We start from the raw sequence: 25,892 nt of genomic DNA, 5'->3' as shown, positions 1-25,892 counted from the left end.
TTGCAGCTGACAGGTTTTTTTGACAGGCTGAGAGTAAAAAGAGATAACTAGTAGGTTAGTGCTTTATTTATACATGTGGACACACAGGCCCACAGAGGCACGTGCACACGCAAGTTCGACTATCCTTTAAGTTGTCTTTTCAGGGCCTGTGGTTACCAGTAAGTATCAGCTGTCAAATGATTCCAATGCCTTATTTTTCCATATTCAGGGTGTCGGAGTTCAGAATCTTTATTTCTGCTTTTTCGATCACTAAATGATTTTAAATTGTGCCTCATTCAGTGTTTTTCTCTCTTGACCCCCGGCAATATGTACATGAGTAACAGAGCTTACTTACCATGAGGTTTATGCAGTGGGCATTTAGGAACAGATATTGAAATAGAGTTTATTGATAGCATTTTTTCCCCCTCTCTCTGATTTGACTAAATGGCTGATTCCCGACTTTAATACAAATAGAGTTTATTGATATGATTTTTTCCCCTCTCTCAGATTTGACTAAATGGCTGATTCCCAACATTAATGCATTTATTAAAAAACAAAAAAAAGAAAATTTTGAGTGATTTTTGGAGCTTTTTTTTTTTCTTTCATGAAATGTATCTGGATAGGAAAACACATGATAAAAGCGGAGGAATGTATTTTTGAGAATTGTACTAATTCCTTAGAAAACATCTCTACTTTGGATTACGCGTTTCATATTTGTGATTTCCATTTTGATAACCCATTTTCATGTCCACTTGGTATTATCACAGTGTTAGAAAAATAGATGAATGAATTAATATCAGATATTTTGGCAGATTCTGCCTTAGGGTCATGTTCTTGGAGCAAATTATTCTAACATATATTCCGTGAACGGATTTTCCCAAAGTGATCTGCCTAGGTTTCGTACAAAAATATTTACTTTATTGACACTGAACAGAACTTTTGTGGTTGATAATAGAGGTATGGTTCTAGAGATAACTGAACTCAGTGTATTTTATAAATTGGAAGTGGGATATATATTGATGTTACATACCCCCAATACACTATTTATGAAGGGCTTGACATCCAGTTTTAGAAGTGTTTAAGGAATACTTAAAATTCTGGACACTGTGGAATAGCAATTTCTAAGAAGTACTTCAAATAGTAAGTCCTAAAGGTGACACAACAAGGAAATACCTCTGTAGCTCTATCTTTTTATAAAGAAAATGCATACACATTTCAAAAATGAAGTATTTACTTAAACTCAGTGCTATGGAAATAACATTTTACCGAAGAAAATGTTTAAAAAACTACACAAATGCATCCTGTCTATATGATACTATCTGTGTGTCCTGTGTATGATTGACATTGTATGTGTAGATACAAAAATATAATCTACAGGTCTGACTGAAGTTCTTTTTATATAGTTTTACTATACAAAATTCAACTTCAATGTTTCTCCTTCATAATACCATATCGATGTTGTACAAATCTATTATGGAGAGCATCAAGCTTAGACTAATTAATACTAAAGAATTATACCTCTTCTTTCCACAAAACTATTTTCTTATATATATATATATATATAGAGATATATATATATATATATATATATTTGATTTCAATATATATATATTGTTGATTTCTTATTCCAAAAAGGAACTTGTCTCATACAAATAATTATTTTCGTGGGATTTTTTTTTTTTTTGGTAATTCTTCTAAGTTCTTTAAGGCAATTCAAAAATCGTTTAAAATATTCTCAAATTAAACTTCAAGTTAAATACATACACATATACATATATATACATGCATACATATATAGAGATATAAAATACTAACTTGTACTGAATAGAAGTTGTATACCTTCCCTTTTAACTTGGTTTTACAAATTCAGTATAACTAAAAGTCAAATTCTCCAAATTAGCTTTTACTTGAATCATCCAATTACACTTCAGCTAAAGTGAAGAATCACAGAATGTTAACATTATACAAAAGCCCTAAAAGGATATTTAGTTCACTCTGCCTATTTGGGTCACAAAAAAAAGGAACTGAAGAACAGGAAATTTGAAATTATCTGAATTCTAATTGATCTTTGGCTATTACTAGGTTTGCTGTATAATTTTCTACCCAACCCAGAACACTTTGATAAAGAAAGCACTGCTAATAGTTAGCCTGTGCCACAGTACTATGCAGGATTGTCCTGCACACATCCTGACATGTAAAATACCCTTGTTAATACACAGACTAACCCACATGTGATTTTTTAAAAGGATAGTTTTAAGAATAATTTGTTATAACATTTTAAGAATAATTGTCCATTAAAATCCTAGAGGCAAATGACATCAGATGTTAAATTTGCTTTGCAGAAAACACTTTTTTTTTTTTTTTTTTTTTTTTTTTTAAAGAGAACCAATAAGATACCCTTCATGAATCTTTGGTGATAATGTTCATGGAATTTGGAGCCAGGGTATATTTTGATGCCTCTATAATAAATGATCCTTGGTTATAAACAAGAATGACAGGGGCGCCTCTTGTGGCTCACTAGGTTATATGTCTACCTTCCACTCAGGTCATGATCTCGGACTTACCAAGATGTCTTGGGGTGGAGCCCTCCTCCCCAGGCTCCCTGCTCAGTGGGGAGTCTGCTTCTTCCTTTTCCTCTGCTCCTCCCCACCACTCTTGTTCTCTCTCTCTCTCAAATAAATAAATTAATCAATTTTTTAAAAAGTAAGGATAACTATCTCTGGAAACATTTTCTGCCCCTCTTATTTTTTAGTAAGTTGAATTTATAAATTACACAATGTCCTAAATCCTGCCATTTACCTTAAAAGGAAATATGGTAATTAGGTAATTTCTTCAAAGGAGTAAATCTTTTTAAGATTTTAAGATTTAAATAAAATTTGAAACTAAATTGAAAATAACAGGTCCTTATCTGGGTTGTCACTAGACTCCTACAAAGCACTCTTTCTTTGAAGTAAGTCATAATAATTAATCCTAGAAGAAAAGTTTTTTCTGAAAATTTACTGGCTAGTTGCAAGAATAAGTAAATGCCTTCCCTAACTCTTTGTTTACTTTTTATAAATATTCCAGCAATTACTGTCACAAATTCATAACCTCTGGATATGAAAGAAACACTTTACATCAGAACAGATACGTTTGCACTGCAGCCCTGATTACACTGTCATCAGGGAGTCAGTGGTTCCCAGCGGAGCCTTAGTTGAGTCTTGGTTAGTACCTGAAAGAAGGACTGAGTGGCACTTGCAAATATGTTGAAATTGACACGTGAAAATATTAAGTGGCTTATTTGAAGAAGATCACAGAAAAGGTCTTTCCCATGATTAGTTCTCAGATAACTGTTTACAAAATGACCTCCATCACCTTCCCATAAAAGCTTTTTTCCTTCCTCTTTATTGTTCTTTTCTGTTCAAACATTTTGATGCTTCAAGTTCATTAGTTATGAGATGGCTAAAAATCATATTTTCAAATAAAATACCTCTCCACTTTCTTGCTCACTTTTATATATAGTGTATGCAAACACAAGTGTGGAAATGAAAGATGAAAGGGAAAGTAATTGTAGGGCTCAAGACATCTGTAAAGAAAGCAAAAGACTGCAATGCTGATTTTTAGGAAAATATTACTTCAAAAGTCTACACCCTGAAAAACCTATATAATTTTAAGTAGGCGAAGCTTTTTAAAACTTATGATAGGACAGATTGTTGCTTTAAAAACTCCTTATAAGCCTTCATTTTAAAACTGTGCACAGCACATCCCAATTAGCATTTATTGTATCATGGCTAAAACCAGTGGATAGTTTATTGTGATCTATTAACAACTTCCTCAGTTGTGTCAAGGGAGGGATAGATAATAACTAAATTGCCCACAATATCTGTAAAAATAGTCATAGATATTTATGCTAGTGTAATTGTGACTGATTTGTTCTCTCCTTCATTAAAAGCTTACCTGAAAATTCGAGCAGAGTAGATAAAATATCTACTTTGATTATTTAACAATGTGTATCTCTAATTTTAGTTCACCTATGTTATCCTTTATTTCACTGTCTCTTGCTTTTCTGTACATCCTCTTATTCTAGCTTTCCCCATAATTATATCTAAAAATTTGAAAAACCTTGTCATTTAATATCCCAACAATAAATAGCAAGTTTAACATACTTCTTTTGTTTGAGCTACGGATGATTCTATGAAATGTTGGTACAATTGCCATATTTGCCCAGAAGTATTATCCTCATCAAATGTTGAAGTGAAAATATTCAATTTTACTTCCCTCTGATTCACCTCTCTCAGTAGGTTGCTGTGCTGATCATAAGTAGCAGTAACACCTGCTCGGCTTTGGAAAATGGGTATGAGGGGAAATTGACAGTGATTTGTTGAAAGTGAAAGTATAGTATTTAAATACTGTTTGAAACTTTTGACTGAGTCAGGTGTGGAGAGAGATTGTAATTCTAAGTAAATCGATTCTGTCAGATCAGCAAGCTAGAGACTTTTATCCAGTGCAACCCCTTCTTGCCCTATTTTTATGGGGCAGCACAGGGAAGTATAGTAAGAAAAAGACCAGATCTGGATAAGGATGGTTAGGTTATCATAGCCGTTCTGATGCTAAATAATGGTGTAGGCTTCTGTCTATTGGTGTGGGGTATTTCCTTCCCTTCATGGCAGAGCTAGGACCAGAGCCAGGGAGTCCAGGCATCAGTTCCTTTTTTTTTTTTTTTTCCATCTTACCCTGTTGCTGACTACATGGAGAAGAAAATGGCAAGTTTTGAAAGGAGTTAACACTGAGTAACCCTAGAACCGGAAAAATAGGCGAGATATTATTGTCTATTTCAGATTATGGGTGTGCTATAATGAGTCACACTATCAGCATACAATTAAGTTTGATGTTAGAATAAAGCATCTCTGGCCTTTACTTTTTTTATCTATAGGCATAGAACACTGGAAGAGAGATTTCTAGGATGAGTTTAAATTAGAAAATTCTAGATCTCTGTGTGTGTAACTATGATAAACCTAGTGTATCCACAGGTACTGGGAAAATAGATCAGCACTGTCTAACAGAAACATAACATAATATGATTCACATATTAATTTTCATTTTTCTATTAGCCTCATTAAGACGTTTTCTTTCAGATGAAATTAATTTTGAAAACATATTTTCTTTAACCAAGTGTACTCAAAAGATTATCATTTCTATTTGTAATCAAAATTTAAAAGATATTTATGAAATGTTTTACTTTTCTGTGCTTTGAAATCTGGGGTATATGTTTTAATTAGAGCATATTTCCATACACACTAACCACATGTTAATTGGTCAGTAGCCACTAGTGCTGACCATATTGGACAGCATAGCAATAGACGGGGAGTACAAATATAGTTAGCTTGGCTTATGAGTTGAGTGAAGGTGGGGAAAGAACCAGCTCTATGGTGAAATTAAAGGTCTGCCTTCAAGATACGAGCAGTATTACTGTTTTGTCTTGTTTTCCTGGACTATCTTGAGATAGTCTAAAGCAACCTATTTCAAATTAAGGTAGATTCTGCAGGGCATGGACACCTAACCAATCACTCACGGGACTTGGTTCTAGAATGATAGGTTCCTATAAGTCAAGTAGTCTTAGTGGGAAGTAAGTCTTCCTAAAATGTTTCCTTAGTCTCTCCTTTGCCTAAAAGGCACTCCCCAGAGAAACAGATAGCAATGGTGTTTCTTCACCCTTAGCATTTCTTTTTATTTTTCTACTAGTCCCAATGTAGTATTAAGTATAGATAACAGGAATTCCAACAGCCCAAAAGTTAAATCTTTCCCCTTCCTCTTCAGGGATAACTTTTTACTTATAATTTTATTATCCCCACCATGTTGTTTAAATGGGTGGGTGATATTTTAGTCCAATCGGTGGTTGGGAGACACTCAGGAATTAACCATCTGGGTTGGATGTGAACACCCAGCAGCCTAATTCAAGGAAGGGCAGAGTTTTGCCTGAGTGTAGGAGAGGGACACATTCTGAGGATACTCTTAACATATTACTGTGCCAAACATGAAGCCTTAGTCATCCAGGCCAGAGTCACCTCTGTGGGTTGGCTGGGCTTCTTTTCCTACTCCCTATAACCTCAGCCTACCAGACTGCTAGCATATTTGCCATTTCTTAAACATACTTTAATAACTCTGATCTTGACCATCTCCAGACTTCTGCTTATCCTCTAACATCAACCTGAGAAACATTTCTTTCAGCTCCCACCAGTTCTCTACCTTCTGAAATACCATCTTTCATTCAAGTCCTGCTTCAAATGACATGTTTTCCCTGGTACAGCATAGGCTTACCAAGTGACAACCACCCTCTATTGCATGGCACTTTTCACCTCTGCCCTTGTACTGCTCTTCTCATTGGTTACTTGATGGCACACAACCAGCGATTATGCATCTTAACGTCCCTAAGTACTGTGCACATAGTAGGCATCCACTTTCATTAAGAAGGTTTCATTGAACCTGAGCTTTCTGTCTATACTGTAAGCTACCTCTGGGATTTCAGGTAGCAAGTTTTATATTTTAACATGTACACAACTATATGGCATGGGCCTTGGCAGTTTTTTACTGAAATTGTAGTTAGGCGCTTTGTAACTTTTACTTAATTTTTCCAGTCAACCTGTAATATGTGCTTACCTAGTGAGCTGAGTGTGTGCATATTCCCTATAAATCTATCTACATAAAGGGTGCCTGAATGGCCTAGTAGCTTAAATGTCTGCTTTTGGCTCAGGTCATGATCCCAGTGTCCTGGGATTGAGTCCCACACTGGGCTCCCTGCTCAGCGGGGAGTCTGCTTCTCTCTCTTCCCCTCCCCCTACTCGTGTTTTCTCTCTCTCTTATGCTCTCTCTCTCTCAAATAAACAAATTTTAAAAAATCTTTAAAAAAAGATCTATATAGAGTTATCTATCAATCGATCTTATATATGAGATATATATCTTTTCTATTTTATGTATATAAGATCTTATATAGAAAGAGAATATACACATATATGTGTATATATATATACTACACATGCACACATGCATGTAAAGAGATTATGCATATATACTCTATAGGTATATATTAATATATGTATTAATTCATATATACTTTACATTCAGCAAATGGCTTTTGTGTTTGGCATGATCTGTATTTGTTAATAAAAATATATACACTTAATATATATGTGTATCATACACATATATAAAATATATGAATTTAATAACCCAAATTAGAGTTAATTTCAAAGTATAAAACTGCTTGACTATGAAAGGAATAATCTCTAAGCTTCCTTTAACAGGTGATGTATCTAGTTCCTTTAAAATATGATCAACGTTTTTTAGCTTAAGTTTTGAAAAATTCAAATTAATTTAAATTTGCACAAATGTATACTAAAAATATACGCTAAGCCTAACTGTTCACATTAGAAGCATGGTTCACATTAATGTTAAACATTTTTATATTCTCCTTTGTACATTTAGAAGTGCTCAATGTTTCCTTTTTCTCCTCTTTTAACTCCCACACTTTCTTTATCTCTGTGACAGTGGAGGACGTGCTAAGACCCAACAGGAGAGAGAACAATAGGTTCAACTCTCTTCACCCTCCTAATGGGTGAGCTTTTTTTACATTTAAAACAAAAGAATTGAATGTTTAAAGTGTTTTCATTTTCTATCACCGCATTCCTTAGTTTAAAAAATGAAATAGGAAAGGAGATGAGAAGTGTATTTGTAATAGACAAAAAAGCAATTGCCCTTCTCAATCTGTGAAAATGTTCTATTCCTACTCACATAACGTGTTCAATAAAACTTCACCATCCAGCAGTCAAAAGTTAAAGATCTTTTTCATTGATTACAATCTCATATTCTTAGAAAACTAAACTTTTCATTCTCTGTTCATCTCTAGTTATTCTGCATAGAGAAGGGTTTTGTCTTTTTCCACACATGGTATTATAACTAAACAGTCTTATTCTGCGATGTTGAAAAAAAATTTACTGTTGACTTCATGTATATTCAAGTTGCTCAATGAGGATTGCCTGAATACCAGAAGAGAACACTTGATCTTTGTTCAGAGTTAAGGTTTATTGCAGTGATATTTATGTATGCATTTTCCCCAAAATAATAAATTAATTTGAGTCAAATACTATGCTTTCCATGGCTTGGGGGAATTTGATTTAGTGACTTGAGCCACTGACCTGGTAAAAAATCTATAGAAACATCTGGTGCCGTGAAATAAAAGACACTAATACAATGAACACTCATTTTCCCCCGGATGCCTGTAGTAAACCATATTCATTATTGCTATGTTAAATGATTATATGTCTTGAGTTTTTCTCTACCCCCACCTCCAGGAACTTTAGTAATGGATATATACTAACCCATACAGAATCCACCTGATTTATGACTAGGTTGCAAAAGCTGCTGGACATTTGGTAAAAATGCAAAATTTTCTGAGTGCTTTGCCACCCATACACAAAAAGTATTAAATATTTCTCTGCATGCTCACTACCATGTGGGAAGTGTTATGCAGCATACAGATTGTCTTGAGTTCTTACTTATAAGAAAGTTGTCTGTTTGGTTTTTACCTTCTTGTCTATGTTTAGATTGTCAGTACCAGGTAGTGAAAGTGAAAGCAGAATGGAAAACGGACAGGAATGTCCTTTGGGATCCCTGCAAATAGTTATACGCATTGATATTGCATAGATGGTAGTTGTCACCTTTTATACCGTGAGTCCACTTTGGATAGTGTGTCAGAAACAAGACAGAGGTCATATTGCTTAAAGCCTATTGTGAGCATAAATGGTAGGGAAAAATCTAGCCCATAAATTGGCAAATTAACCCCTGCCATGCTTTAATAATCTATAAGATGTTTTAAGCTGAGCAAAATGGATCAATTATGTTTTCCTTACCATAAATTTATGAGCTGATACTCTATGATGAATTTAGGTCAGGATTTCAAAATGACTCCTTTTTAAAATAAAGCTTTGTCTGTCTCAGTGTTCTATTTGCCAAGTACACGTAGGCCCTCCCCTTATGTTAGGATGAGATCTTGTAAGCACCGTAAACAAGAGATTACAGAGATCTCCAGCTTAAACGGAAAAGGGAATCAGTATTAGCCTCCCTGGGAGTGAGGAATGGTAAGGAAGGGGTTACAAGGATCTCCAGGATTATGAATAGTCTAAATGAATTAGATAATTAAGAGACTCTTCTTGAATGTATCCTAGACACATCTGAAAAAAAAATCTTACAAATGAGAACTATGCATGCCTTAAGCTTAATTGTTATATATGAAAATCATTTTTGCCTGAGAATCCAAATGTCATGTTTGAAGACCAAAGGATAGCATTATATGCTTTGGAAACCCGATTTTGTAACATAGGACTTTGTTTCCTTCCTCGGAGAATCTTGGGTTCGCCCAACTGCGAAAAAGAACCTGAATGTGGCTATAGAATGATCTCTTGATCCTTGGACAAAACTGAGGAAAAAGTCTAACAAATGCATCGTTTTGCAGTAAATTAGATCAGATTTCCGCATCTCCGCACTCAGTCTGTGAGCTGACAGTTCAGTAAAATGTTCCCTTGTAAGGTTCGCCCTCTTAGGAAAAGGGGCAATAATTCATCATTAGGATTTCAGAGTCCAGGTGTAGATGGAAACTGATGGAGCCTCCAGCGAGGCAGGGAAAGTGCGTGGAAGAAGAAAATTTTATCTGAAGCCTAATTCCCTGGTTACAGCAGAGAATAATTAAGATAATATTGCTTCAAGAGTCCTTTAATGATTAAAAATCACATATGCAGAATCCATAAATTGGAGGGCAACAAATTGGAAGGCTGTAACGTCAGAGAACTGTTTTGTGCACATCGCAGTGGAACGTACGCTAGAGGCGGCTCGCCGGCCAGCCAGCCACCAGAGACCAGGACCATTCCAAGGACTTTGTTTAGATGCAACAAATCATTTGTCTGTTATTAACCTAGAGCTTGTAATTATGCAGATTGCCATAGATTTTCCTGGGCCTGGAAGTGAGATTGAGGGTTGTTCGCAGTATAGCAGGCAGCTCAGGGCTGGCCATGCATTACTGAACTTGCCACATTTATCATGTTGACTGATGGCAGCAGAAGCAGGTCTCAGGTCCCAGTGGTTAATGTAGTGGGTAATTAACTGTCATTTGCCTAGTAATAGGCTGATGATCAATGGTTTGTGTGGAAACAAATTCTAATCAGGTAGCTGATAAATGCTCAGCTAGCGAGAGCAATTGAAATTGGGGGAAACTATGTCCAGAATTTCAAAATGGCATTGTGTGGGCATGTTTATGAGGTGTAAGCAAACCGCATAGTTCCTAAAAACCGCTTTCTCTCCCACCAGCCACATTTTGTATCCACAAGTGCACCCGTATGCACGGAATAAAGAACTTCTTAAGATTTCCTTATTTCTCCAAGATACAATGAAAGAGCAGGTGGGACAAATGGCACGTGTGAGTGACGTGACTCCTGAACGGATCGTGCAAAGCGCCCTGAAAAGTCAACGTCAAGTGTTAGAACGGCCGAAAACATTCTGCTTACAAAAGAACAGGATGAAAGCTTCAGCTTGGGGGGGGGGGGGGTTTCATTTGTAACGATGCCAGTAGGAGATGTGAGATGTTGCATTTTCAATGAAGTTCTTTTTAGAGAAAAATTATTTCCTAAGATACGGATTGTAAACGGAGAACACGCCTGTCATTAGAGTTATGCTCCTTTACGGATGCACGTGAAAATGTCTTAAAAATTCTTTCAGGAAACCTGCAGCTAACAATTGCAAATTTGGTTTTCTTAAGTGGAACCCTTCCTTCCCCTTTTGTCAAGGGCACGCATTATACTGGCACTTACGCTTTCTGCCCTCAAGGCGCTTGTGTTCTTCGAGAGACAATCTAAAAAAACATGAGCGTGAACGTTTATTACACGTTTTGCCAGACTCTGAAAACCATTCTCACAACTCTTTCCAACAATTATCATTAGCCTGGTAAGAAGAAATGGTTCTAAACTTGAAGATGAATACGCACGCCTGAAGCAAAGGCCTGTCTTTGGAGTATTTAGAAAGTAGGAGAAGAGAAACTTTAGCATATTTGTGCGTAATCCTTAAATTCAATAAAATGAAAGACTGAGTTTTTTAAAGTACATTTTTATAAATAAAATGAGTTTTCTCCATAGCACCTTTGAATTCATTAGTTTAGAACTGCTTTTAATTTGGTCTTTCCCATGAGAGCCATTATATTTTTCTCCTGTCAGCCTGATGCTGGAGAAAAAAGAAAACTGGCAGATGTGGTGTTTTTCATCTAGTTTGCTTCCTAGTTAAAAAGTGCATTAACTGCTATGCACAGAATATTATTTATAATAACTCTTCACTACCATTAACAACTTTAAAGAAACTTGGTTTAAATATTGCCAGTGCAGATGGATAAAATATTTTATTCCTTCCCATTGTGCAACTGTAGAGACACTTTATTTTATACTAGTTTTTAGGTCATTACAACAACTATTTTCAGGAATCTGTAGCAAATAGGATTTTTTGAAATACGTTTTTCCAGGACAGTTCCAGTGGTTCTCTCGATATATTATGTTTCAACTCCTGGTCGAGCTATATGTAGTTTACAGCCTCATTTAGTTTAATGTGCTAGTTGAATAACATAATCATAGCTATAACTATGGTATAGGGCCATAAGGTGCCTGCACCTCTAATGTTTTTTGACTATTTAAATGGCTGGTTCATAAATGTTCTTTTCATAATAATGGCAAACCTAGTAGCTAGATGTCAGAAAATAGTCATTCAAATGGGTTTCTTTTGCAACTGAAGTGTTTAATATGTAACATTAAGATCAAAGTTACGTTACAAAAATTTCTATTTACTGCATATTCTATCCAGTAGAAGATTTTTGCTGTGAATTCACTCCCAAGGACTTGTTTGCATGCGGTTATGTAAGCTTCCTAATGTATTTGTCTTTTCCTTTTCTTCTCAAACGAGATGTGATTTTCATCAAGAAAGGTCAGCTGAGTATGTAACAGAGAAGAATACTTATGTGTCTGCCTTGGATAAAACTTGCTTGTGTACACCATAAGGCATTGTGTATTGATAGCTTTGCAAGGTGTACTGGCACCTTCTCTAGACATCATCTCAGATCTCCTTGTAAGAGTTTGAAAAAAAAAATGTTTATTGTTCCAGGCTTTTCGGTGTAACGGGAAACTGTGCCGCCTGTAGTAAGCTCATCCCTGCCTTTGAGATGGTGATGCGCGCCAAGGACAATGTTTACCACCTGGACTGCTTTGCATGTCAACTTTGTAATCAAAGGTAAGTGGATTTCATTCTGGTGTCTAAAAAATAGCAAACCTCTTTTTGCCAGTTTATTTAATAAGTGGGAATTATATATTTTACTTAAAGCAATTAATCTCAGCATTTTTGTTTTCTGCAAACATTCATCTGGTGCCAGAGACAAAACCGCTGGGGGAAATGTCTTAAAACTATGCTTCTTCTACCTGTGGGAAGAACATGCTAAAGCAGGATGGGAAAAGAAATGAAGACACTGCTACCAACTTTAGTTTTCTTATTATTTGTTCTTTATTGTTTTTCTTCTTTAAAAATTATGTCTAAAAAAATCTCTAAAATTTACTTTAAAACTTTAAAAAGATCTTTAAAGTCTTCTGCCTTTTTAAAAGTAGGCTTCATAATCTTCACTTCTTTCGTACTATGAACAAACACATTTGCACTGAGGCAAATATACAGGAACTTGTAGGACATGTCTATCTTCATCTTATTTTTCCTATTTATTGCTGTCCTCTCTCTTGATTTCTTATCTTGAATTTTAACCTTGTTTTATATGTACTTTTAAAGTTGCTTTAGGTCTCTTTGGGAATGAGGCCAGATATAGCAGAGAATTAAACACTTATCAGCATTGGACAGGCAGCATAGGCAAATGGGAAGAGTATTGCACAAGGAATCTAGAAACCTAAATTCTACTCTGGACTTGGCCCCTCGCAAGATATATAACCATCCATCAACCATTTTAGCTCTCCCAACCTCAGTTTTCTCATTTACAGCAAAGGGGAGCTGGATTAGTCAATCTCAGAGAACTCTTTCATCTCAAAGCATTATCACTTTATTCCATTTTTTCTTCTTGAAAGCTATAAGTTTTATTTCCAGTGGGAATGTTGTACCCCTGATACCTGTTTTATATGATAAATACAGAGGATATAAGAATATGAAACTGTGCGTATTAAAATATATTTAAAAACCTAGTACACCTGGGGGATGTTAATGAAAATATATTCAGTGTGAGTGTGACAATAGCTGGACATAGTATATAATCAAGATATATTAGTTTCGCCAAGTTCTCAGTTACTATAATTTGCCCTGCTTTCCTACTCAGTGCAGCATCTTCTTATGAAATCCTGTATAAAGTAGTAGAAAGAACATGATGTTTACAGGGAGAACTGGATTCAAATTCCAATGCCATCGTATATTAGCTATGACATCTTGAATCTGTTACTTAATCTCTGAGATTGGTTTCCACCCCCTGACAGTGGAGACACTAATACCTATCTTACAGATTTTGAAAATTAAATAAAATCCTTTTATTAAATACCAGAAACACAATTGCCTCTAAAAAAGAAGTGCTTTTGTTTTGATACTTATTGTAATTTACTCAATTTACTCTTACCAAATATTATTCCATTAACTTGGTTTTTACACAAGATATATATCTCAAAAAAAAGATATACCTCAATAATATTTCCTGCTAGATGTAGATGTTCAGATAGTGCCCAGTATACCTTACAATATCTAATTCATCCAGGAAATAATTTAGGAAGTCATGATACAACACCTTGAGTCTTCCCAACAAACTTTTGTAATCAAAGCAGGTTAACTCAGTCTATGGTGACTTTTAGCAAAAAACAAATTGGCAAATATATGTGTAAGGGTATAGATACATGGACATAAGTATCCACACATTCATATAGACATTTATATGCATGTGTACATGTATGTATATATATTTTAAAGAGATATAAGTAGTAAATCTAGAATACTTCTGTCTACTTGTCATATTGATCTACTAACAATTCAGTTATCTTTATGCAAGAACAAAATTTACTGCTTTTCTACTTATAAAAGAGTACATATTCATGGTGGAAATTTTAGAAAATAGAAAAAGGCAAAGAATCATATTGTCCCATATCTCAGTATTCTAAAAGAAGGTATTTTAATATTTTGGTGTATAGCTTGCCATATGTTTTCTTATGCACATATGACAAATGACATTATAGCATATATTTTATAATACATTTGAGCTGTTTAAAGGAAAAAAAACAGGAAAGAAGCCTAATGTTTGATATTTGAACTTTTTCATTTAATGTAGTATGCTTTTTCACTTGCTCTTACAAATTCTTTTAAGATATTTTAAGCTTTCTCATGTTCTGTTTTATGAATGGAGCTTCATATTTTAAATCGGTCCTCTATCATCAGATGTGTAGGCTATTTCTTCACATTTTCCTATTATCAATATTGTCAACATAATATGGACTTTATAAACAAAGAGTATTCAAGCCTGTGTCGGGATAAATTCACAGGATCACAATTAATCAGACAAAACATATAACTGTTTAAAGGCTTATGTTATATGTTGTTAAAATGCTCTCCAGAACAGTTATACCAATTATTCTCACACCAGAAATGTAAAAGCTATGTATTCTTACATTCACTCTAACATTGGGATGATTACTTAAAAAGAAATCCCTGTCACCCTGAGGGATGAAAGATGGTATCCCATTATAATTTTTAATTAGTATTTATTTGATTTCTAGTGGCCCTTTGATATTTCTTCTTTTAGGGAACTGCTGTTTATGCCCTTTGTCCATTTTTCCATTAGGGCAGGCTCCCCTATTTTATCCATGTTCTACACAGAAAATTAAAACATCACTCAAGTGCTAAGCCCAGCCTAAATTCTATTATGATGCAAAGTAATTGTAGGTTGTTAATGCTATTTACAAATCATATATCAATTTTATTTCACCATTGAAATAAAAAGTTGCATTCACAATTAAGTCTATCTTCTCCGTAGAACTCAGTCAAGTAAGACAAACACTCCTAAATTCTGACTCTAAAACTGTTCACATTCTTATTGCTGCAAAATACTATTCTAGTATCATTATTAAAGTACCTAATATATTTCCGTGTTCGCTTCATTTATTACATGCCATAATGGCACTGCATATCTTTAGTGCTGGTTATGCACAATTAGCACTTAGTTATTGTCTTGTCACTTCAGCCCCTACAAGACAAACTTCTTTAATGCAAGAAGTCAGCTAATCTCCATCAGTCAAGCAGAGCAGACAAATTTTGTTACTCTGAATACAGAAGGTTTTCAACACAGGAGATTTTCTTTTTACTTTGACATTTGCTGGGGAAATCCTCTCCAATAAAGCCGTATGCCACATGACTATACTTCCAGTAGCCAAATCATTATGATAGCATTGCACATTTTCAAGTAAAACACAAAGCAAATAGGTAATTTATAGGCACTTTCCCTTAAGCAAACTTTATTGACATCTGAAATTGTGGCATTATAAATGCTTATGAATTTTATTTAGCAGTCATTTCATCTTCACTTGTAAATCAAAACATCATTAAGATCTAAAGCATTTCTGAATGTTTCAAAAATGGTAGTAAAAATAATTTTTCAGGATTGGTTGTTTCTTGTCCTTACCCTCTTTGCTCTTTTTTTTTTTTTTAGATGGGTATGGCTAAAGATATGAACCCTGAATTAAAAATCTAAAGTTTTTCTATATTAAGAGAAGCAGAGGAATGCTATTTTGAGAATCTTGGATGATCACTTGAATCTCACTCAGAACTGGAAAATTCTGGGTAATAGGTTAATATCTTAAAGGTGACTAAGCCCCTCCTCCTTAGAAAATTCTGTAAAACTAAATGATGGTTGTATAAGAAAAGGAAAGAGCCATGTTCGTTTGTAAGGAAATTGCCTCAAATACGTAGGACCGTATAATCTTAAAGAATAAAAGCACTGGGCTAGGCTCTGGAAAGAAAGATGAATAAAAACTAATTTCTCTCTTAGAGATACTCAGAGCTATGGGATAGATGAAATATCAAAGACTAACAGAAGAGTATCATCAATGATAAACAGATCTATACAGAGGGAAGAGAGGTCTGTCCATGTTGAAGTCTTAGAGAAGCATCAAAGGGCTGATGTGCCAGGTTTTAAAAGAGAACTTCCCAGGACTGTTTGGAATGTAGGCATTATGTCTGGTGGGGGTTAGGGAAGATGAGGAAGCCAAGGAGCAGTGAGAAAAGGGTTCTCCAGACAGATGGAGCATCATGCAAGGCATGGAAGTGTGAAAGCATTTAATGTGTGCAGGAAGTGAACAGTAGCTCAGAGTGCTCAGAGATTAGAGTTTGGAAGGGATATGGAAAGGGAGGGAATGGCATGAGGATCAGGAGGAGGTAAAATTGGAAAGGTAGGAAGTCAATGAATTAAAGTCAAAATGAACACAAATTCAAATTATCTAAAATACCATTGTTACTTAAAGCTAGTTGGTACTGGAATAAATCTGCCTTAACCAATATTTACTGACCACCCAGCTCAAGTGGTGGTACAATCTATGGTGGTATTTCAAAAGGTTCAAAAGAAACATAACTCATAGGCACTTACCTCAGCACTGCAGTCCAGATTGGGAGACTTGTTACCTATTCATGAGAACATCTGAAATACCAAAGTAAATGATACACCGATAAATAAGTGCTTTGGGAAAGATCAGAATGAGTTGGCATGGTCAGGGAATATTGATGGAAAGAATGGAAACTAAAGAATTTTTAAAATTTAGGGGCACCTGAGTGGCTCAGTGGTAGTGTCTAGCTTCGGCTCAGGTAGTTGATCCCAGGGTCCTGAGATCGAGTCCCACATCGGGGTCCCCATAGAGAGCCTGCTTCTCTCTCTGCCTATGCCTCTGCCTCTCTCTCTGTGTCTCTCATGAATAAATAAATTAAAAACCTTTTAAAAAAGAATTTTTATAATTTAAACAGATGGAAAAAAGGGGAGAAACAGTTCTGGTTAAGGAATGGCTTAAACAAAGGTGAAAGAACTTTCATTAACAAATAATAATGACAACAGAATTCTTATATAGTGCTGATCGTACACCAGACCCTGTTCTGTTTTACATCTGCTCACTTAGTACTCAATATAATGAGGTACTATTATTAGCTTCATTTTACAGATGAAGTCACTGAAGTACAGAAAATTTAAGTAACTTGCCCCAGAGAACACAGGCAGAAAATGGTAGACTCAGAAATGAGAACCCAGACAGTCTGGGTTTAGTCTCTGGACTAAGAGCTGATAGGAGGGCCCTGGACTCTTTCAAGAGGGGTATTTTATTTCCTGACTGGGCAGATATAAATGGAAATAGATATGGTGAAGTTAAGCAAGGTAGACTTTGAATAATTTACAGCAGGGTTTGGGATGTGGGTAGTGTAAGTTGGTGCAGAATAAGTGATTAGGAATGAAGTATGTAATGAAAGCTGGACTGTCTTTGGGAGAAGCGAGTAAATGTGCTCACAGTTTATAGGGGTGGGATGTTAGGTATATAATCAGTACCTCTTACTGAAAACAAAGTACAGTATCAAAATCTTCATCTCTAGTAACTGAGGATGCTAAATAGAAAATAGAGACATTTGGAATATGGACTCGATCTCCTCGACCCCACCCCCCCCACCCTCCATTTTTTAGAATATTGTGGAACTAATTATAATTGATAGCCACTGACCTCAGGGATATAAGATGACTAAGTTAACATTTTCATTCTTAGAAAGGATGTGAACAGGAGGTTACAAATGGAGGCTTCTTTGCAGAGGCTTTGGATAACCTGCTTAAAACCACTCTAAGAAAAAACAAAACAAAACAAAAAAAACCACTCTAAGCCCCATATTTTATAAAGATGATTCATTAATTTTACTTATTTTCTATACTTCTCAAGTTTCTAAGACTGTATGAGTCCAATTAGAATCACTCCAAAATATCTGGAAATTATATCTATTATTAACTCCAAAACATCAAGATTAAATGACAGTAATCCGATTGGGCATCTTTTTATTACTTTATATACTTTTTTTTAATGGAGGCAAAATTAATTGAACTAACTACACCACAAGCAATTAGAATTAGATTCCAAGGAAGATTATTTTCAGGAATTTTAGCCTGTACTATTAACATATTTACAGTATCCTCTGGCCATCACTGCTTTTTTTTTTTTTTTTTTTTTTTTTTTAGATTTTATTCATCCATTCATGAAATACGGCAGGAGGGGGGGGGTGGGCAGAGACACAGGCAGAGGGAGGAGCAGGCTCCATGCAGGGAGCCTGATCCAGGATCATGCCCCAGGCCAAAGGCAGGCGCTAAACTGCTGAGCCACCCGGGCTGCCCCATCAGTGCTTCTATAGTATTTTTTTCTGCCAATGTTAAATCTCCTGAGAAGCTCATAACACTGAAAATTAGCCTTTCTCACAAAGTCAGTTATAGATTATCTTGTTAAGCATCTAACATCTGCATTGCTATTTCTCGTGTTTATATACAGAACCTTTTAAAGGAGTATATCAATCCAAGGGCTCCTGGCCCAGTTGGTTAAGGGACCAATTCTTGGTTTTGGCTCAGGTCCTGATCTCAAGGTCATGAGATTGAGCCCTACAATGGGCTCTGTGCTTAGCTCAGAGTCTGCTTGGGTTTCTCTCTCCCTCTCCCTTTGCCTCTCCCCCTGCACTCTCTTTCTCTCTCTCTCTTTCAAATAAATAAATAAATCTTTTTTAAAAAAGAGTCTATCAATCCTAATCACAAAGCAGTTATAATCTGCTTTAACCATAGTTTTCAAAACTGTTTTAAGGTATATGTGTAAGTGTGACATTTCTCACTCATGGTCTGTTTTGTCTTGACCTTTCGATATGAATTGAAATGCACATAAAATGTACTTTGTCCAGTTGACAACATTAGCAACAAAATATTTTAGGTAGGAATATTTTAGCTGAATCCAAACTTCTCATTGATGAATTACCAACCTCTCATTGAATGATAGGCAGACATTTTTTAAAGTTATGCAAAGGAATCTTAGCAATACAAAAAAAACCTGTATTAACTTCATAGCCTTATGCTTTACTGCCTTCACATAAAGCATGGGTCTTGAGGCCAAAGAGACCAGAGTCCCTTTCCTTCCTCTATCATACACATTCTAGCTATGGAGCCTTGGCAGATTTTTTTTTTTTTAATTCTGGGAGGAAGCCTTAGGTTTTTCATCTGAAAAAGGCAATAATAATATTTACTTTCTCAGCTGAACATAAGGAATAAAAGTGATCATGCATATACATGCTTAGCATTAGCACATGGTAAGTACTGTGCAAAAGGTGGCTATTTTATTTATCCATACTCCAAACATTGAGGTAAGACTTCACATACTTCATTTCTACTTTTTACCACACACTTAGAAAAGTCACTTACATTAAAGATAAGAAAAAAATGAAGTTTCATCTTCAGTATCTTAAGTGGAAGGTTGGGATTTGAACTCTATTCACTGCAATATACCTCTCAGCCTCTCATATACTTCTTATTTTAACATCCCTACAATCCAGTGATGTAGCTGTTTTATCTTACCCACACAGAGTTGACTCAGAGAAAGTATGAAATGTACCCTATAACTTGCATTGGGTAGCATCAGGGCACAAGATTTGGTCCCCAGGCTCTTGGTTCAATACTTTTCTTATGATAATTACCCTGAATATATTAATCTGCAAACAAAAATTATCTAAACTCCAAGACTTCTGAAGGTAAGAATGATGTAACTTCACATGACAAAAAAAAAAATGTTTTATTTGGGGTACTTGGCTGGCTCAGTTTGTAGAACATGTGACTATCTCTGGGTAGTGAGTTCAACCCTAAATAGAGCATACTTTAAAAAAAAAAAAAAAGAGGGTTTCTTTTTTTATTGTGAATAGAATTTTGGGACTTGTTGGAAAATTAAAGCAAAATTTTAGACAATATGGAGTTGAATGAGTATTTCCAATTCAGTTGATTTTTAGAAAGAAAAAAAATTAGTAATATTAGCTAGAACACAAGAGTATTTGTTGAATTTATTTATTTTTATGTGCTATTTTATCATTAGCTTTATGGTTCAAATTAATTTCAACAGTAATAGAAATGGAAAGTTTTGAAGAGTAATGAGATATATACTACATGCTATTTTATGGAATTTCACATAAAATATATATATCTAATTTGGCTACTTAGTCTGTCCAACAGAAGAAATATTACCTTTTTTCATCATATCTTAATGATCAGGATAATCTACAAAAACTGGTTTACTCACACACCGCTTTTTAAGCACAATAGTTAAAGTTTATAGTTAGCAACTAATAAAAAGAAGATATACTTAAGGTTCAAACTTGAATGTTCATTCTATCCAATAGCCCTGACCACAAACTCCAGGACTTCAAGATCAACGCTTACTTTGTACTTTCAATCCAACATCATCAGCAGGCAGTAATCCTGGGGAAAAAAAAAGTAAATTCCACAAATAAACAGACCAATCTTCCTTTAAGAGGAAAGCTAATTCTTTTCAATCTACTTTTTTTATTACACTATTTTCCCCTCTATCTACTTAGCTAGAATAAGGATAAATTTCCAAAGCTACCCAGTTGGAAAATAAATAGGTTCACTGTTTGTCTAGCATTCCAATCTTTGCAAATGTAAATCAGTCCAACTGCTCCTCATTTAAACCTTCAACTTCACAAAACATTAAAGGGTTGCTTTCACTACACAATTTAATCTATCCACTAAGATTTCTGCTTGAACATCATTCGAAATTGACTATCTGATAAAGAGAGACCACTATCAAAGTTCAGTGAGGTCAACTTGTATAATTACAAGTAGTTTTACTGGGTCAACTCTACTAGACACTGCTGTTTGAAGGTTAAATTGTTACAATTAAAAATATATACAGATCTCCCCAGAGTTACTTTATTGTTAAATGTACTGGAAACAGCACGAGCATTTATTTCTGACCTTAATTGTGTCCAAAGTGTCACCGCTGGGAAATTATACAAAAAGAGCACTTATTAAAAACATTACAATCTTGCACATTAAACAATGCTTTATAGAATAAAATACATAATTAGCTACTGGAAACTAGTTTATTTATCACATCAATATTAAGAAGTTCATTCAGGTTATTCCCTTTGGTTTAATTGGAAGTGCGCTAAAAAATGACATTTAATATTTCATAGTTGGTGAACTTGCCACAAACAAAGGAATATGGCCAAGCATCAGAGTCTGATGCTAAAACAACTTTTTCTTCAGAACAATCACTTCCAGATTACTAGAATTTAATCACATTTTAATAACAGAGAGTAAAAGGAAGCTTTAAATGAGAAGCTTTAAAATGGGCCACTTTCTAATTGTTTGATACATTTTAATGCCTTTTACTTTTTTTTTAATAAAGTGAATAAATGGCCAATGGGAAACCTTCTGGAATCACTGCAATGAAATATTAACATTCTTTCTTTTATTTTAATGACTGTAAATATAGATCAATTATTCTTTTTTTCTTTCCAAAGTTGTGATAAACATCACCTCTGCTGCTCGAGGTGTTCTTCTTGATTTTCCTGTGCTGTTTATATATAAATGTAGGATTTCAAATTTTGTGTGCAATGTTTCATTTAATGACCTATATGGTTTAATTTCAACAATAAAGGTAACTTTCTAAACTAAGCTTTCAAACTCAGGGAAGTACCATGTGACATTATTTTGAGGAAAAGAAATCTTCAAATCTGTAGATTGGAGTGAAATGATCTTAACACATTTTATTTTTTAAAATATTTCAGATTTTGTGTTGGAGACAAATTTTTCCTAAAGAATAACATGATCCTCTGCCAGACGGACTACGAAGAAGGTTTAATGAAAGAAGGTTATGCACCCCAGGTCCGCTGATTTATCAACATCACCCCATTAAGAATACAAAGCACTACATTCTTTTATCTTTTTTGCTCCACATGTATATAAGAATTGACACAGGAACCGACTGAATAGCGTAGATATAGGAAAGCAGGATGGTTATATGGAATAAAAGGCGGACTGCATCTGTATGTAGTGAAATTGCCCCAGTTCAGAGTTGAATGTTTATTATTAAAAAAAAAAGTAATGTACATATTGCTGGATTTTTTTGCTTGCTATTCGTTTTTGTGTCACTTGGCATGAGATGTTTATTTTCGACTATTGTATATAATGTATTGTAATATTTGAAGCACAAATGTAATACAGTTTTATTGTGTTACCATTTGTGTTCTGTTTGCTTCTTTGTATTGTTGCATTTAGTACAATCAGTGTTTAAACTTACTGTATATTTATGCTTTCTGTATCTACCAGCTATTTTAAATGAGCTGTAACTTTCTAGTAAAGAATTGAAGAGCAAATCTCACTAATGATACACATATAGATAAAGCAAGTCTATCAACATTAAAATACTAAAAAAAAAAAAAATGAAGACACACACAAAGCATTTTAGCAACATCCACTATTATTGCCACTATGATTTAGAGTCTATCAGTGTTCTCATTATAACCCCCGATTTTCAGGGGGTTAAAGATCAGCTTTAAAAAATGCATAAAAATTTCATCTTAAAGCACTTTCATTTTATACCAACGTGAAAAGTGCCATTTTTAGAATAACTTTAAAGCTTAGCAGTTATCCTTTTAATATCCTTTGTGTGTGTGTGTGTGTGTGCTCTTTACCTACACAATGGCTTTGTTTTATTGTTTTTTTTTTTTCCCAGCCATTTACCCCTTATGTAAACTAGTGCCTTTGGGTATCATGTAAAATTTTTCCAAAGGGTTACTTTAGACAAATGTTACCACAATTATGAGATAATTTTAAAACGATAAACTTCTTGTACAAATTTTGCCCAGATTTCTCCCTAAGAGCTAAGGGTTTAATAACTTTATGGCTTGATAAATTTCTGGCACTGAAAGGATTTGAGTGCAAATCTACTGAAATTATGATAATGCACACTGAAGCTATGATGATATTTGAGTAGTGAGCTTACTTTTGATCAGAGCAACATAGTTCTCACAGAATCTTCTAGAAGAAAAGAAACAAAGGGATTGTCAAAGAGCTGAGAACTGGTAATTATATATTTTTCTGTATTTACCTGACACTTATTTTAATGTTCAAAAGTGAAGACTTTAAAAGTTTGACGTGTCTTACTCTTACTGCCTTCTTTAAGTAGTTACCATCTCAGAATATATCACACTTAAGGCTGAAATCTGTCATTCCATTTTTTCAAGGGTGAAAAATTATTCCCTTACCAACATGATAGATGAAAAAGAAGAAAGTCTTCTAGAAACAAATTATGGAGACTGTTATTTCAATTACAATTAAGGAAATAAAAGTAAGACTATGATCCCTTCTTCTTCTGGGTTGCTCACACTTTGCTTCTTTGCTTCTGCTCCCTCTAATAGAACTACTTTTCAACAAATCTAATTCGACACAGGCACAGTGAAGCATATTTTTGCTAGAGCAAATTTAGTGCTGTGGGATTTCTTTTTTATTTTTTGTTTTTTTTTTGTTTTTGGATCACTTGTATAGGAAACAATATTTCCCTGTGTTATTTGCATACATATTTTGTCCTGCCAATATATGCATTGCAGATGAAAATTAAATATGATACCTGAATTCTTGGTTTGGGGCCAAAATATTAAACAAAATAATGCTGGTGTGGATTTGAGTTGTTTTAAAACAAAGCTTTATTATGGACATGCATGTGAATCTGGATGTTGCTTCTCATTTTTACGAAATGGTTCTGTGAAAAGTGAATGATACGTATTTTTACAAATACTTCACGGTTAAGAATGTTCAAGTCACATGTCCCCCAGATTTGAGACATACCGAAGAAAAGAATTTCAAAAATAGCTATTTGGGGCCCATAAAATAATTATTATTTTAGCCTTAGAGTCTTACATTTGTTTCATGATAAGACTTGCATAGCCAAAAACAAAACCAAAACCAAACAAAAGGTGGGGGGATAGGGTGTGTGGGGGGGATAAGTGAAAAGTGGTTTTCTTAAGCAGCCCTTTGAGTCCCCATTAGGAAGTGTCTGAAATTATCGTGGATGTGAAATTGTAATTGCCAGTATCTTTCTCAAATGATCTTTGTTAGATTTAAATGGTTTGCATATGTTTATCAATATGTTAAAATACTTGTAAATTGGGAACAAACTTCTCTTAGCTTCTGGAAGCTGTTCAATTAGCATTGCTGCCCAAAAACCAAACAAGTTTTTATTGCCTTTTCTTTTCCCAAATCCTTCGGGAATTAATTCTTATGCTTTTTACTCCAAACAAAATTACTCACCTGGATTGAAGATTAAGGCCTTAATCTCTTTAGATTATCTCTAATCTCCATGAAATTGTGCAACCAGAGAGAAATGGGTTATTTTATAGCTAATTGCCCATAAATAGTAGCATTTTTGACCTGAAGTACTAAGCTAATTGTCTTGACTACGCAAAGTCCCCGAATTGTTGTCAACTTTCCCCTTTGTGTTGTGTAGCCCTGACGCCACCTAGCTTGTTGCCGGATGCCTCCAGTAGGACACCTCTAAAGGAGCTCTGATTTCTCAAGCAGTGAAAGCTCCCTTCCTAACATGCATCTCAGAGAGGCTGCCTACGATGAGGGACCAGGCACCTCCACTCCTCTAGAGTGCTGGCTGAGTTTAAAAGCTGACCAGTGTTTGTAATTTCACTTTCATCTTGCTTAATAAATATCTGCTGGATTCTTTCATTCATTCATTTTTTATATTTGGATTTATGTTTTTAATAAAAGGGTATTTACTCTTTGATTGCGCTTAATTGGCAAAATCTAAGATGATATCTAGAAAGTGTACATGGAGTCCTCTTGAAAAAAGGATAAAAATGTGTAAGGACATTTACTTTGAAAAGATAAATCATAACAAGCATAGACAGAGTACCTCAAATACTTTCTCCAAATGTTACTTTTAGGATCTCTGAGCTAGGTAGTTTATTGTTACTTACTTTTGTGGGGAAAATAAAACTGTCAAAAATGAAGGTAGCAATCGCTGGGTGTAATCTTGTACATTTACACAAATTTCAAGTGATCTTCCTGAAAGCAACTGTGTTGCTGTCATCAGACAAAATTTCAAATTTCCTATTTTCTGTATAATGAATTAAAACAAAACTTCAACTAAATCCTACATTTTCAGGGAAGAGATGTTGCGCCTAAAATGAAACAGGGTGCTGAAAATTATATCTGTGGTAAAACATACCGTGCACAAGTGGTTTCCTTTTAACTATCACTTAAAGCAAGCTACTCTCACCAGACACTTAAACAATTTCATAGAAATGATATAGGCCAAACATGTTTAGCGTTCACTTCAGCAAGTTGCAAAAACAATCTGCATGTTCATTGTAATAGGCCATTAGCGTAGAATACAATTTTAGCAAAAGCCTTTTGATTACTACTGTTTCTTAAAAACACCATTATAGATATTTCTTAAGTGTGATTTTAATGTGAGTTAAGGTAATAGAGAGCAAAATATTAATATGGGCATTATTTCAGTTGACATTAATTGAGTACCTACTATGTGACAGGCCTTGCCCTGAGCATTCAGATAGCCCCCTATTGGGCTGAGTTAGGTCCTCCATATGCCAGAAAATTTATTGTATCTGCGCTGGTTTATACTCATCTCCAACCTACAAATAATGAGCACACAGAAGCGATACTATTGTCTACCTATTCAGCATGTCACTGGTATGAAGGTCCCAGAAAATATCTCAAGTAATCAATGTGTTCAGAGAATTATCTCACACAAATTACTCATTAACTCAATAGCACATAATAAAAAAGAACATCAATTAATTAA

General features: G+C 34.7%; 1 protein-coding gene across 4 annotated transcripts in view; it reads left to right on the top strand.

Moving 5' to 3' along the window:
- LMO3 (LIM domain only 3) overlaps nucleotides 1–24,929 on the top strand; it is a 55,755-nt gene extending 30,826 nt beyond the window's left edge. For all 4 annotated transcript variants that reach the window (XM_055318714.1, XM_055318713.1, XM_055318712.1 and 1 more), the window contains 2 exons: nucleotides 12,145–12,270; nucleotides 21,847–24,929. In XM_055318714.1, the coding sequence (XP_055174689.1) occupies nucleotides 12,145–12,270; nucleotides 21,847–21,952 (232 nt within the window). In that variant the 3' untranslated portion in view covers nucleotides 21,953–24,929. The remainder of the gene's footprint in view (nucleotides 1–12,144; nucleotides 12,271–21,846) is intronic.
- Nucleotides 24,930–25,892: the final 963 nt, after the last annotated feature.

This window comes from Nyctereutes procyonoides, unplaced genomic scaffold (genome assembly GCF_905146905.1).
Source record: "Nyctereutes procyonoides isolate TBG_1078 unplaced genomic scaffold, NYPRO_anot_genome, whole genome shotgun sequence".
Classification (NCBI taxonomy): domain Eukaryota; kingdom Metazoa; phylum Chordata; class Mammalia; order Carnivora; family Canidae; genus Nyctereutes; species Nyctereutes procyonoides.
Note: the sequence above shows the minus strand (reverse complement) of the source record. Positions and strands in the feature narration are given on the sequence as shown.